At 37.8% G+C, this 16425-nt stretch overlaps 1 protein-coding gene across 1 annotated transcript in view; it reads right to left on the minus strand.

Moving 5' to 3' along the window:
• The window catches only part of C6H4orf50 (chromosome 6 C4orf50 homolog), a 172429-nt gene that overhangs the window by 133698 nt on the left and 22306 nt on the right, over positions 1 to 16425 (minus strand). The window contains 4 exon segments of the mRNA XM_043969797.1: positions 145 to 2697; positions 10187 to 10247; positions 10249 to 10312; positions 12929 to 13058. Of these exon segments, the coding sequence (XP_043825732.1) occupies positions 145 to 2697; positions 10187 to 10247; positions 10249 to 10312; positions 12929 to 13058 (2808 nt within the window).

The raw sequence follows: 16425 nt of genomic DNA on the forward strand, positions 1-16425 counted from the left end.
CTAGCTCCCCCATGGCTGCTCTTCAGGGATGATAAGGAAGGGATTCAGACTTCAAGGTGGAGTTAGATTAGACCTTTGATGTCAGAAGCAGCTCTAAAATTCTCTAATACATTGATATTGTGATATACTTTGAAGTCCACTTACCTGGGCAGAACTGGCTAGTGATTCATAGGCTTGATTGTGGAATTCAGGCAAACTCTTCCTCTTTTTCTTTTTTTCAAAATTGATCCTTTTCTTTTCCCACCCATTAGAGGGACCTTGAGTGACAGTGGAAACTTCCAGGTTCTCCTTCAAGAAGAATGGATTCAGTCTTTTATAGTCCATACGGAGGTTATACATTTCACTGAAAATGGGGTGTTGTTTTTGTCCTTTAGCAAAAACATATGCTTCCTCCAAAAGCGATCCTTCATCTCTTGTTGGTCGGCCCAAGGGTTCAGTTACCTGAATTCCTTGGTCTACCATGTTTGCTTTGTCCAAAAACTTCTGGATTTGTTCTTTTAGTTGCTCGTTCTCCTTGGTTATTTTTTCAACATCCTTTGTTTTCCATGTGGCCTTCCCTTCCATAACATGTATCTTCTGGAGAAGCTGTTCATTTTCTTCCATCAGGCTTTGCATCATGTCTTGTATTCCTGGCACTAGATCTTTGATTAGATCTTTGTAACCAATGCCAAGGTCAGCTATCAAGGCCTTGAGCTCCTGGTTTTCTTGTGTAACCTGCAAAGTCACTTTCTGTGCTTCCCTAATGTTCTCTGCCATTGATTTCTGGATATTGTCCACCCTCTTCTTTAGTGCCATATTTTCTTCCTCCAGGTCAGAAATTTTATCATAGCTTTTCTCATTGCAGTATTCAAGGTCTGAAATTAATTGCAAATATTGGTCTAGTTCACTTCTTAGCTGACTTAAGTTTTCTAGCAAATTGACCTTATCTTTTTCAAGCTCAGCTATCCTTTTCAGATTTCTCTCTTTTTCTTCTTTTAAAGCATATGTTTTATTATTGCATATTTCTTGAGCCCTGTGTAATTTGGTTATTTCAAGGAAAACTTGGTTTTGTTCTTTCCGTATATCAAAAATTAGTTCAAAAAACCTATTCTTCATGCTTTCTCGTGCTTCAGGTTTTTGTGAAAATCTTTTCAAATCAGCTGCCCAAATGGCCAATTGAGAATTTAGAATCACTTCATTCAAATCAAGCAATTTCTTAGAATGAGTTTCCTTTTCCCTATCTGGAGCACATATTGTCCTAATGTCCCTGCCCTTTTTAAATTTCACACTTTCGACATCTTTCTCATCCCTTCCTTCTAATATTTCTGAAGAATCAACATCGCTTCCACCATCTGCATTTGCTGAGGCTATATGAGTACCAGTGCTCACCTCCTTGTCTAAGGATCGCAACTGTTGGTAGTACCTCAAGTTCTCTTCTTCTAACTGCTTCATTGTCTGTCCATAACTCTCATTATCTTCCTCCAAGGCAAAAATTTCCTGGCAATGCTTTTCTAACTCCTTCTCTAGTTCATTAATTTTAAGAAAATATCTGTGGTTTGCAATATCTGTAGCCAAAATTTCATTCTCACAAGCTTCATCTTGCAATGATGATTTTGTGCTGAATTGATAGCATCTCTGTTCTGAGAAAAACTTGCTCTTTTCCTTTTCAAAAGCAGATCTTTTCTGGATACATGGGCCACAACTATCATTCTCTAGATCTGCTATTTCTTGATGAGATATTCCTTTCTTCTTTTCCTCTTCAAAAAACTTGTCTTTTTCTTTCCAAGGATCAATATTTTGGAACCCTATTTGTTTTTGTTCATTTGGGTTAGATTTTTCCCTAAATTCTGTTACTTTCTCTTCAAGTACTTTGGAATCCTTTGGCAAATATCCTTGGTTCCTTCCAGCTACTGTGAGATTCCCATACTCCTCTGGTCCTTCTTGGCTCTTTTCCTGTGTTTGCTTTTGGAGAGCCCAAACATTTGAATTTCCTTTCATATCTTCTTCCAGGAAATTCAGTCCCTCCCCTTGAGTCTCTGACTCATTCTGTGCTGTTGAAATTTGAATTTTCTGCTTTTGCTCAGGACAGCAACTAGTTTTGTGGGATTGTTTTTTTTCTTTCTCTTCTTCCACATATTTTGGGCATTTTGCCCCATTAGCTAGAAAGTTTGCATGATTAAAGTCCCACTTCAAGTTTTCCTTTTTGTTTGTTCCATTTTGTGGAAATATATCTTGGCTTTTTAACCATGTTTCTTGCCTTTTTTCTAATTCAAATTCTATAGCTTCTACTCTTAGGTCAAGAGTCTCCTCAGATATTCCTGTGTCTTTTCTGGAAATACCATTTCTCAAAAGAGGTTGTGGATTATCAACACTGTTCTGAGTCTCATTAGGATGACAACTTAGCTCCTTTGGGACTTGGGGGACATGCACACATTGGCACCCATGAGTCACATGGCTCTGAGGAAGTTCTTCTTGGAAAGAGTCTTCTAGAACAGTAAGACTTCCAGGAGCAGGTGGGACAACCATGGGCATTAGCAAAGGGATCATGGACTTCTCCAAGAAAGGAAATGACTCTTTATTTTGTGGCTCTGAGGTTGTTCTTGAAAAGCTGAGTTGGTCAAAAGGGAAGAGATGATCATCATTAAACTGGCCTGAGGAAGGTCCACAAAAAAAGAACAGGACTGTCTGTGGATCTGAGGTGGGCATACCAGCACAACCCTGTAAATAAAGACAACAAAAGAAAGCAAAGCTTTGGCTAAATTTATTGTGGGTCTACTGGGTGCTCAACTTAGTGCTAGATACTTCTATATAAAGGAGAATGTTACCTACTTCTAATCTTCATACAACTTACAACACTGATTTCAGTGATTGTTTTGTTTTTGTTTTGTTTGTTTTATTACAACTGATTTCAGAGTGTTTGGCACATAGTAACTGCTTATCATGAAATAGCTAGATGTACTAGATAGAGTGCTGGCTTTGGTGTTGGGGTGATCTGAATTCAAACATTGCCTCAGATGCTTGCTGTGTGATGGGGGGCCAAGCACTCCTCTATCAGCCATAGTTTTCTTATCTGTAAAATGAGGATAATGATACATAGTACTTATTGACAGGATTTTTATAAAGATCAAATGAGATTTTATAGATATAGATATGTGTGTATATACATACATTTTATGTTAATAAGTACATATATATCTGCAAATGTTATGTCTCTATGTCTATATCTCTATATATCCATAGATATAGATATAGATATATAGGTATGTAGATAGATAGATAGATAGATAGATAGATAGATAGATAGATAGATAGATAGATAGATAGATAGATGGATGGATGGATGGATGGATAGGTAGGTAGGTAGATAGGTAGAGAGAGATAGATATAGAGAGAGACATACAATTTGTTGTTGTTTAGTCATTTCATTTGTGTCTGACTCTTCATTACCCCATTTGGGATTTTCTTGCAAAGATGCTGGAATGGTTTGCCATTTTCTTCCCTAGCTCATTTTCCAGATGAGAAACAGAGGCAAACAAGGTTAAGTGACTTTCCCAGTATCACATAGCTAGTAAGTATCTAAGGCCAGATTTGAACCCAGAAGGAAAATATTCCTGATTCCAAGCCCAGTTCTCTATCCACTGTACCACCTAGCTGTATGTATGTATGCATGTGTTTGGATGCATGTATATGTATAAATATACACACATATACAGAAGTACACACATATACACAGATATACATATACATGTGTGAAAAATGCTTTGTTAACCACCATGCACTATTTAAATGGTAGTTATTATCATTGTTATTATTGATGAATGATTAGATTGATTGATTATCATCTGGATGGAGAGATAAGAATTAACTAGTAGATTCCATGTGGTATAGTGAAAACATGCTTCAGGATAAGTATGATATAGGTAGGACCACTCAGGCTTTTCTACCACTATTTAGAGTTAGTCATTGGCATACAGAACAATGAAGATGGCAGGCATCAGGGGGAGATCTCCAACTGAAGAGAATCTAAGGAAGCTGGAGGGCAGTGCCAGGAAGATACCAGGTCAAGAATAAAACATGTTCCTGCAAAGCAACTTACTGTAGCAAATGGAGAGAATACTTTTTTCAGATTCAATGTTTTGTTGCTCATCCCAGATCACAGTAACTGAATCACTGCAAATTTCACGGGGACTTAATTTGCTATTCAGTCTCTTACATTCTGTTTTGGGTTTTTTGTTTGTATGTTTTTTTGTGAGACAATTGGGGTTAAGTGACTTGCCCAGGGTCACACAGCTAGTAAGTGTCAAGTGTCTGAGACCCGGATTTGAACTCAGGTCCTCCTGAATCCAGGGCCAGTGCTCTATCCACTGTACCACCTAGCTGCCCCTTACATTCTGTTTTTAATTCACCCATGGGGTAGGAAGAAGATGCAAAGCTGGATTTTCTCTCTAAGGGATGTTGATGGATTCAATGATTCTCAATTCACATCCCCATCTGAGCTCTTCTACCCAATATAGGTTCCAAATACCCACCAGAACATAGAGACTACATTTTCATGTGTATATTAACAATATAAACAAACAGTAACTGAACAATATAAGGATTAAATAGGAATGTTTAAAAATCCAAAAATAATCACAAGGTAATATGCAACTAAGTACCACACAAGTGGTAGAGACTGGTTGTACTCTTAGATTTCACAGAAGTAATGAGGGAAGGTTCTTTAACATAGACAACAAGGCTAATCTGTAGTTTGTTGACTGACATTATATAATAGCAATAGCCCAAATTTTTACAGGGCTTTCTAGTTTACAGAGCACCTTTCTTACGACAGCGTTGTGAGATTGGTTGTATTATGATTATTGTTATTATTATTGTTGTTCCCATTTCACACATGAGGAAACAGGCTCAGAACTCATGGTTACACATTCAATTTGAGGCTGAGATGGCTTGAACCAGGGAATCTCTAAGCCCAATACTTTTTCAGCAAAAAATATATCACTTATCTGGAGGTCACTTACCTTGAAGACTCAAAGTATCCCTCCTCTATCTAATATATTTTCCGTACAATTGCTGTACTGACATTTTTAAAGTCTATTATGTCCCTTGTTCAATAAGCCTCAACTGTCTTATAAAAACAAATGTTGAAAACCATCTTTACATGTAACTAGGGGAAAAATAAAATATTTTTTAAGACTGAAAAAAATAAGCCTCAACTGCTCCCTAGCTAAAACACAAACTCCTTTGTTTGGAATTTAAATCTCTTCACAGCCTGGGCCCCAAACTCTCTTCCCAAACATTTCACATTATTTCTTCCTCATGTACTCCCTTCTCCAGTCAAACTGACTTGTTCCCCCATCTAACGTTTCATTTCCCATGTCCATTTCTTTATACAAGCTGTTCCTCATGCCTGGAATGCACTCTCTTCCCCTCCCCCACTCATACCTCCTTCACACTTCAGCTGAGGAGCCACCTTTCCAACAAGACCTTTCCTGATTTCTCCAATTATTGGTGTTCTTCATAACGCCTGAAGTTACTCTGTGTATATACTTTATGTTTACTTGGCTAGGTATTTGTTATAACTATCCAGAAGAATATAAGCTCCTTGAGGGAAGACTGTTTTGTATTTGTATCCTAAGGGGATACTACAGTCTTTGACACATCATAGATGCTTAATAAATATTTCTTCAGTTAAATAGAATTTCAGCTGCCAAACATAGATTCAGCAAATAACCATGTAACTTATTAATGGGATATATACTCCAACCTTTACTTTGAGCTGATAAATTCCTAAACACCTATCAAACAAGTATGATTTGAACGAGTCACTTTAGTTCTATGGGGTTCAATGTTCTCAAATGTAAAGTAAAGGAGTTTGACTACAGGATCTCAAGGTCATTTATATCTATAATATTTCATAATTCTACATTGCTAAGTCAAAGGGCTAGCAAAGCCTCATTCATTTGACCTCATTAATTGGGAATGTGTTCTCATTAGAAGAAAGATGTCAAAGCAGAGTGGGCAGAGAGCTGGGCTCCAAACCTCTGAAACAAAATACAGACATGCAAATCACTTCATGTTTTAGTGCTCTAGGAAACTCAGTAAAACTAAAAATTTCAGAAATTAAAAATATTAAGTGGAATTGGTTGAAGGCAATTCTTCATCTGGAAATTTCCTCAACCAATAAAATCAAAGGCGCAGGCCCTATCATTAAATATAACATACAAAATCTAATGAAAAAATCATATCATTATCTTTGTGATTTTTATGTATCTTATTCCTGAAACCAAAACTGACAATTTTTCAATACAGCACAGATTGTTTCAATAAAAAACACTCATTAGAGAAACATACTATGTTATTTGAATCATAATTTCTTGTAGAAACATTTCTATATTAGGTGAAAAACATTAACCAGTGATAACTTTCAAAGCAGAAATTGAAAATACATTAATATTCAATTCAATTAAGCAAATTTTTATTAAGTACCTATTATGTTCAGTATCCTGTGCTAGGTAATAGAAGGAGATACCGCCAGGATCCTTGCCCTCTTGGAGGTCACAGTCTAGTCAGGCAGGGTTAAGGGAGGACATAAGACAGCTATAGTGCATGGATAATACATGGCAAGTACCCTAGAGAAGCAAAACATGAAGGGCTTGGGAGGTCTTATTGAGACAATTGTTAATGGATTGGGGAATCAGGGAAGATTTTCTAGAGGAGATGATATTTGACCTGGGCATTAAGGATGGGAAAGAATTCAATGGCATTCAACAGGTGGAAAAGGTCAAGGACCACATATGGCACATAAGAAACCATCCATGTTGATTATAGTGTAGAGTCAAAATAAAGAATAATTTGCAATAAGTCTAGAAAGGTTCTTTAAATTAGAGTGGGAGAATGTTGGTGAAAGGCAAACAATTGTGCATGGTAGGCAGATGTTTACAGCAATCAATTATGTCTCCAGCATATTTACCATATAATCTCACCATGTATTAAGTTATAATCTCATCAGCATCAAAATAGAATCTCAAATCTAGAAACTATGACCCACCACTGATGAAGGGAATGGTCAGAAAGCTAATGTTTATCTGTATTGAGTTGCTAGTGTATAAGAAGGTTAATCTAAGAGAATATAAGTACCCAGTTAGGTAAAGGTAGGGAGATAGGTGGAACCATGGATGGAATGTTCGACTTGGACTTTGAAAGATCCAATTTTGAAACCTGCCTCAAGGCAGGTACTTACCACCTGTGTGACCTGGGCAAGTTATAACGTCTCTCTGTCTCATTTTCTTCATTTGTAAAATGGGGATAATAAGGTTCAGATGAATAACATATGTGATATCCTTTGCAAACTTTATGATTGCTGTGTAAAGCTTGTTCTCCAAGTGATATGTGGATCTTAGATTTTTCTCTCTAGATAAATTATAAAGTCCTCAAAGACAGGGATCCTTGCCAAATGCTTCTTATAACCTCCACAGGGCCCCAGGTTGTGCTTCATATGTAATAGATGCCAAATAAGCTTATTCATTCATAGACCACGATCAGCACTTTTGATCTTATGAAAATAGATTCAATTATTTTCTTCCTCTACCCAGATAGTCCCCCTCTCCCATTTGTGAGTCCTTCTTAGAACCTCCATTTTGAGAAAGGGCCCAGATCAGTCAGCTTCATTCACAAGACTTTACTACCAAGCCCCTAATTGGTACCTCTCCCTACACTCCCTACCCTTTCTTCAGCTCCTTTTAATGTGTTTCCTTGCCCTATTAGAATGTGAGGTCCTTGGGGGCAGCTAGATGGAGCAGTAGATAAAGCACAGGCCCTGGATTCAGGAGGACCTGAGTTCAAATCCAGCCTCAGACACTTAACACTTACTAGCTGTGTGACCCTGGGCAAGTCACTTAACCCTCACTGCCCTGCAAAAACAAAACAAAATGAACAAACAAACAAGAAAAGAATGTGATGTCCTTGAGGGCAGGGACTGCATCTCTTTTTGCTTGTATTTATATACCCAGCATTTAACACAATGTCTGACACATAGTTAGCATTCATTAAAGGCCTAATCTGTGCCAAGCAGAGTTCTTGGGATACAAAGACAAGGAAAAAAAAAACATTTCCTGAACTCAAGGAGATGGAATTTTCCTTGGTGAACACGAAATAGGCACCAAAAACCAAAAAGTCAATATTGTGTATTCATGTGTGTATGTTCATAGTAGAGATAATTTCTGAGAGGGAGTGACACAAAAGTGGTGGGGAGGGGAAGAAAGGGCTTATTTTAGAACACAGCAGTTGAAGTGAATGTGAGCTTTGAACGCAGGCAGGAATTCTATAAGGTAGAGATAAAGAAAAGGTACATTGAAGGTGTGGGGAATGGTCTATGCAAAGTCATAGAGGTGAGAGGTGGAATGTTATTCACAAAGAACAGCAAGCTCCTTGCTTTGGCTAGACCACAGAGATAGTATAGGGGAGTGCTTTGTATTGCTTGGGAAGGTTAGGTTGGAGTCAAATTGGGAAGGATTTTAAAGCCAAATCCTGGGTTATGGAGAGCCACTGAAACATCGAAAACAGGGTGGTGACATGGTCAGACCAGACCAGAACATAAGAAATAGAAATTTGACAACTATGTTGAAACTGCTTTGGAGAGGGGAGGCACTGGAGACAGTGACACTAATCAGAGATTATTATTTATTTTTGTGAGGCAATTGAGGTTAAATGACTGCCCAGGGTCATACAGCTAGTAAGTGTTAAGTGTCTGAGGTCAATTTGAACTCAGGTCCTACTGAATCCAGGGCCAGTGCTCTATCCACTGTGCCACTACCTGCCCCGATGATTATAATTTTTATAATAATCCATAATAATATAATATTAGTAGTAATAATAGTCCAGGCAAATAGTCTCAAGAGCCTAAACTATGGTAGTGGCTGAAGGAAGGGAGGGGGAAAGAGATATATGTTATAAATCCCAGGTAGAATTTAAGCTCCTTGGGTTGAAGGAATATTTCATTTTTGTCTTTTTATTTCTCACCTCCTACATCGTAGGGCCTGCATACAGAGAGTGATTAATAAATGCTTGTTAAATAAAAGTATGTAAATCCACATGCCCCATCTGATAGAAGTTCCTATGATCCCAGATCTTAAATTGGCAGGGCCCCAGAGGACATAGAGTGAAATCCTTCATTTTACAGATTAGGGAAAGGGGAAGTTAAGTGTCTTTAATTGCCCAAGCTTGAGGTAGTAAGCATCAAAGGTAAGGGATCAAAACTTGTATCTTCTAACTCTAAGGCTAGTTTTCTTTCCACTGCCACCAATGGCCTCCCTAATACAGTCATAGTTCATGGAAGAAGAGATGAGTAGTACTTTTTGGTGAGTTCCTGAAGAGAGGCACAGAAGCAACTGTTTGCTTGCCTGACATAAACAACAGACAGCTCTTCTCCCTTCTCTGAGCATGTGGCTGAAAAGTGACAGAGAGCTTTGAGAGGCTTGTCAAACCATAGGACCATGGCCAGCCCCTGAGGATGCCTGTGGGCACAAATGGCCTTACCAGAAGCAACAAAAGGTTATGTAGTTATAGTCCAAACAGTCTTGGCACACATTTAGAATGTTTTTCACTGCCATCAATAGTCAAAGTAGAGATTTCCAAGAAAAATGAGGGTTTGGAGGAAGTGAAACAGCTGACTGAGAAGATGGTATCTGAGAATGTAATTTAGCATTTTAAACCTTAGGAATGCTTGCCCAGGGATGAAATACACCTAGCAAGGGCAGTGGAACTATCTAGTTCTCTATTCTTATACCCTTAAGTTGAGGGTTTAAAATGTAAAAAAAGATGGGGGAAGTACAAGACTGTTCATGTTCTATGGAGGAGTCAGGCAAACAGGAATGTAAAATGTTCAATAATTAAATCTGAAAACATGAAGAGAATCGCCTTAGGGGAGAAAAAAAGATGGAGAATATTTCTTAAAGGTACCATTGTGCCCATACAGGAAACCCTAAGCAATACAGTTGTAAAAAAAGACACAGAAGAGCTAACAAGAATAGAAAGGGCTACCTCAGGAGGAGTTCCCTCTCACTGGAGTTCTTTACCTAAAGGCATGATGACTATTTGTTGGGGACATTGCAAAGGTATCCTAGGTTATGCCTAAATTGGAAAGGTGTTTCAAGACATGTTTTCCAGCAATTAGTCTCTGACTGGGCCATTTGGAGAAAGGTGGTCTCACCTGTTCACTGTCAGATATCTTGACTTCTTCAAGGAGTTCATCCAAGTTATCAGGGTGGGCACCAAGCTAGTGATTCTTTCATGCTTCTGAATGATCCCCAGTCACAGTCTTGCTCAGCCAGCAGCCCTAGAAGGATATGGTTTTGCAATAAATAGAGATGTGCCGTGGTATAATGAATGATTTAGCAGGCGTCAAAAACAGTTAATATTTGCCAATGAAAACCTTTTGTCTGTGGTGTCATTTTAGAAGAATGACATTTTTTCTCTGTTTAATAATTGTTACCCATTTTACCTATTCTGGCATTTTGGTATTTCAGGCAATGTATGAAGAAGGAAAAAGTAAAAGGCGACTTTATTTCAATGGTAGAAATAAGAACTTTTTTTGATCTGAGGAAGGGTAGAAGCCTGAAATTAAGAGACTCAGGGTTTTAATCCAGCTCTTTCAATAGGCACCATCTCCCCAAACTACCCTATTGCTTCTGCTATTAAATAGATATGTGATCTCAGTTCAGCTGTTTAGTTGCTTTGAGTTTCACTTTCTTCATCTGTAAAATGGGAATAATAGTATTAAAAAATCAGTTGCCCTACCTGCCCTACAGAGTTACAGTACAACCAGAGTGAGAAAATATATGTGATAGTATAAAGGATAAAGTTCTCTAGAGCCTAGATTCTTAAACTGTGGGGTCACACCCCTATGTGGGCTTCTGTAACTGAATGCAAGGGTCATGAAAAAACTGGGCAATAGTAAAAGGTTGTATATACCTAATTTATATACATATATTCCAAGGGTCATGTAAAAAAATTCTCAGACAAAAAAGAGAGGCAAGAGACCTGAATCCCATGTCCATTGCTACAACAAATAAGCCATGTGTTCTGGAGAATTTGCCTCCCTGGGCTTTACTTTTCTTATTCTTCAGAATGAAGGTTTAAACTAAATGATTTCTATGGTCCTTTCCAGTTCTATAATTATAATATAATTATAAATTCGAAGATCCTTTCCAACTCAAGTATCTTATTTTTTATGTTCAAAGGTTACCTGTAGCTCTTACATTTTATGTCTTTTCATTCTTTCTGTTGTAATAGTCTATATGAAATACCCTTCTGGGTTTGATATTAAATCTTCCATTTTGAAAGATGTATTGTGGTGTAATGGATAAAATATAGGTCTTGTAGTCAAGAAGATCTAAGTTCAAATATGTCTCAGTTGCATGATTACTAGTTGTTTAGCATTGGAAAAGTAATTTAACTTTTTTTGAACCTCAGTTTTCTTATCTGAAGAATGGGCATAATAATAGAACCTATCTCACAGAGATGCTATAAGGCTTAAATGAGATAATGAAAATAAAATATTTTTAATGCCTTAAGGTACTGTACAAATGTTAGTTATTATTGTTGTTCCGTATTATTGTTATTATTATTGTTGTTATTGTTACTAACACTACTACTACCACCACCACTACTACCACCACTACCACTACTACTACTGACTTACAGTAGTCCATGTTCTAAGGTCCCTTCCAACTTTGATATTTTGGAGGGGGGGTTGTTTGTTTTGGGGTTTTTTGCAGGGCAATGGGGTTCAAGTGACTTGCCCAGGGTCACACAGCTAGTAAGTGTCTGAGGCTGGGTTTGAACTCAGGTCCTCCTGAATCCAAGGCTAGTGCCTTATCCATTGTGCCACCTAGCTGCCCCTAACTGATATTTTTAATAGCAAAAACTAGATAAGACTGACGATGGAAGTGATCAATAACCAACTAAGGTCCAATGATGGATTTTTATAGTATTTAGATAAAACATTATGAACTTTGGATTAATGTTTAGGCATTATTTTCACAAATGTTTTTATCAATGTATACTGGAAAAGACAAGTCAACATCTTGAAATGATATGTCAATGGAATATAATGAAAACTAGCAGGATGATTGTATCCACCAAGAAGCCACAAGAATGACAAAATATCAGAAACCAGTTTGAGACAACTAAAGGATGGCACCAATATTCAAGCACCTCAGACTATTGCCAGAACTGTGGAGAGCTCCCTCAGCCTCTCACTGAAGTTTGGATTGAGCGTAGGACTGTACTAATGTTATGTCAATGTCAGTATGAGAGTAAACAACACACATTGGCTCAGATGGTTCAAGGATTTGGCGGGGGGCAGTGCAAGAACAACATCATGGAGATATATCTTACTAAGTCTGAGGTCTTAAATTCAATGAACAAAGAAAAATGAAATAGTCATTTACACTCAATGAGTTCACAAGTCCAGGGAAAGTTGTCATTTCAAGTATGTAGTGAGTGCAAAAAAAAAATCCAAAACAAACAAAAAACCACAAAGTATGTAGTGCAGCAAGTCATTCTAGCTGCTAGGTGCTAACTGGAGCTACTGGGCTCACTTATATAAACCCAGTTTTTCTCTACAGCATTTCTGACTCTAGAAGAGGTCAGGGAGCAAGACTAAAGTCCCTTTCAGCTTTCCATTTAAGGCTATACAGTTGATGAATTCTAGACACAAAATAATTAATGCAAACAAAGATGACTGGACACATGGGGATTTAATATTCCCTAAAAGTAATTATTATTGATTTCAATAATAATTAAATTACTGTTATTGCCTAACAATTCCCTCATGTAAATCAATCAGTAGAACGACCATAAGTCACTTATCACCTCCTCCATACATCTCTGCCATGCACCTGATTCTTGGACATTAGTCACCCTGAAAGAGGACACAAAATATCCATACCTGCAACAGCATAAGGTCCCTCAGCATTTTCAGTGACAAATGATGTTTGACAGGCTTTGTTTCTACTGGGATCAAGGGCCGCCTCCCACTTGAGGGGTAGTAATTCATCCTGAATAAATGAAGGCTTGCTCTTAAGAAAGAAAGCAGAAGAAAGGAGAGAAAATAATAATCATTGATGCATTGAGTTTTAGTTGTATTTATTATGAGTTCTTGTGTATAATTATAATCCTTACATGTAATAATTCTAAAGCACTTACAGCTTGCCAGATCAAATCTCCAAACAAACCTCAATAAGGAAGAGAGTACAAATATTACCATCTTCATTTTTGCAGATGGTAAAACAGGCTCAGAAAGGTTAAGGGATATGTCCAAGGTAACTGAGCTAGAGGTAAGTGTTGCACTCAGGGCTTTATTCTTTCTGAAACTCTATTCCAATGAGCATCTTTGTACTCATGATGCCCCCACTTTTAAAATCTCCTTCCCTGATTGCTGAGTTGATCCCTGAACCTCCATTTGAAGAAGAACCTCTGTCAGCTATGCTTAGCCTAAATCTGGTTCAGTCCACAGCTTCCTAGTTTCTTTCTTTATCTTGCCCTTGCAGATTGCCTCTTGTACCATCACCACCACCACCCTTTCTAACTTCCTTTTGTGCATTGTTTCCCCCCATTAGAATCTAAGATCCTTTAGAGAAGTGACTGTCCTGGTTTGTTTTTGTTTGGTTTGGTTTTGGTTTTTAGTTTTGCCTGTTTGTATTTCCAGCACTTAGCAAAGCACCTAGGACATGATAAGCACCTAATAAATGTTCTGTCTGTCTATCTTTTGGCTCCAAGTCTAGTTGTTTTTTCTCTTACACCATGCACTCAAATAAAAAGTGCATAAGAATGTACAGTTATCCCTTACACATTGCAAGGGTTGGGGGGTTAGGGCACTCCCTTGATCTGGAAAATCTGCAAAAAAGATTTGGGTGCTCACTTCTTCCCAGAGATAGTCTGGGAAGTTTTTTCTTTTACTTTTACGAGGTATTTACAGTACCTTATTGTCAAATTTGGGTGAAGTATTTTTCTGTGGTGTCTGCTGGCCTTCAGCTGTCATCTGTGACTTCTGCAAACTCTCTAGATTTCCTGTTTAATTTCCTTTTTCTGTGGGGCAATGAGGATTAAGTGACTTTCCCAGGGTCACACAATTAATACATGTCAAGTATCTGAGGCCAGATTTGAATTCAGGTCCTCCTGAATCCAGAGCCAGTGCTTTTTCCACTGCAGCATCTAGCTCCCCTTCTTGTTTAATTTCTTATGCCGATCCATGATATTTCAAAACCACAGTGGGAAACGTTGCAATGTAGAAGGGATTACTAATTCTTATCAACAATGGCTTCCTTTTGCATACCATATCAAGCCTGATTGTAGTGCCCTCCTCATTTTACTTACAATTCATCAATCATTATAATCCAGTAGGGCCAATCAACTTGCTCTTCATCTAATCAGCAAATGTATTTTATGGTTCAGAGAAGATATATGTGATCCTTTTCTTATTGTAGGGGAAAGAAAATCAACCTGGGGGCCAAGAAGATGTGGGTTTAAATTGCACCAGTGATACGTACTTGTTAAGTGACTTTGGGAAAGTCACAATGATTACGTGATCTAGACAATTGACAAGTCTGTTAAGTTGCAGGGAAAGTGTGAATCCATGCTAGAGGATGTTTCCTCACCTGAGATTCCCTTCTGTCGATGAAATCACAGGTCAAATCCACATGGATATTCTTATTTGTGGATTCAATCTTTTGCTCATTATTTATTGAATCAACAATGTTTTCTTTCTCTAGAAGTCTGCCAGTCCCAATCCTATTCATCCCTCAAACCTTAAACCAAGCCCCACACATTCCAGTAAAATTTCCTTAATTCTTCCAGACCACACTGTCCTTACTCTTCTCTACAATGTTACTTATTTTGGAATAATTGAATCACAGAATCTGAATGGGAAAGAACCTCAAAAGTGGTCTAATTCAATGTTTGGTATAAGGTATGGATCCTCTTTACAACTTGTATAACATTCTATTCAATTCTATAATGCCCTCCATGGTCAGGAAACTCACTATCTCATGAGATGGCTCATTCTACTTTCATATAGCACACATTGCTTGGACAATACTCCTGATATGGAATCTAAGTCTGCCTCCCTGAAATTTTAACCCATTGTTCTAAAGTCCATTCTCTCCCATGCTGTATTAAGTATTATGGTATTTTATATTGTCATGACTTATTCTTTATTCTTTCTGTTTATTTGTTTTCCATTCATTCATTCATTAATTCAACGAACATTTATTTTTTATTTTTGTTTTGTTTTTGCAGGGCAATGGGGGTTAAGTGACTTGCCCAAGGTCACACAGCTAGTAGGTGTTAAGTGACTGAGGCCGGATTTGAACTCAGGTCCTCCTTAATCCAGGGCCGGTGCTTTATCCACTGTGCCACCTAGCTGCCCCCTCAATGAACATTTATTAAGCCCACAATTGTGCAGAACAGTATGCTTATGCTGAACACATGTCTAATCAACTCCAGTGGTGCCCTATGGCCTCCAGGATCAAATGTAATACTAATAGTAATAATAACTTTTACACAGTACTTACTATGTGCTAGGCATTGTTCTAAGTACTTTATGATTCTTATCCCATTTCATCCTCGCAAAACCCCTGGGAGGTAGCTACCATTATTATTACCATTTCACAGATGAAGAAACTGAGGCAAACAAAGGTTAAATGACTTGCCCAGAGTCACATAGCTAGTAAGTATCTGAGGTCAAATTTGAATTCAGGTCTTCCTGACTCCATTCTATCCACTGTGTCACTTAGCTGCCTCTGTTTTGCTTTTTAAAGCACTCCATAATCTGGTCTCTCCCTACCTTTCTAGTCTTCTTACACTTTACATCCCCCATACTTTTACGGTGTGATCAAGTGCTAATGGCCTCTTTGCTATTCCTCCATTAAAACATTTCACCTCCTGACTCTGGGTATTTTTCACTTGTTGTCCCCTATCCCTGGAACTCTTTGCCTCTTCATCTCTGCCTTCTTACTCTCATGGCTTCCTTTAAATCTCAGCTAACATTATATCTTCTGGTATGTCTTTCCCAAACACCCTTAATGCTAGTACCTTCCCTCCAGTGATTACCTCTAATTTAGCTTGCATATATCTTCTTTGTTCATAGTTGTTTGCATGTTGTCTTCCCCATTAACTGTTTCCTTTTCTTTGTATCTCCAGGGCTTAGTACATAGTAGGAACTTAATAAATGCTTGTTGATTGACTGACTAGCTGACTGACATGCCCGGGAAAGATGCAAATTTCAAGTAAGACACTGTACCTTACTTAATGAAGCTTACAGACTAATAAGTGTCATAAGATAAAAATATAAAGAACTTTTTACATGAAGCATTCTCTTTTTCTCCAAGTCAGTGATGATCTTCTCCCTTTGACCTTAAAAAGCACTTTGATTTACAATTCTCTAAT

This window comes from Dromiciops gliroides, chromosome 6, assembly GCF_019393635.1.
Source record: "Dromiciops gliroides isolate mDroGli1 chromosome 6, mDroGli1.pri, whole genome shotgun sequence".
Taxonomy (NCBI): domain Eukaryota; kingdom Metazoa; phylum Chordata; class Mammalia; order Microbiotheria; family Microbiotheriidae; genus Dromiciops; species Dromiciops gliroides.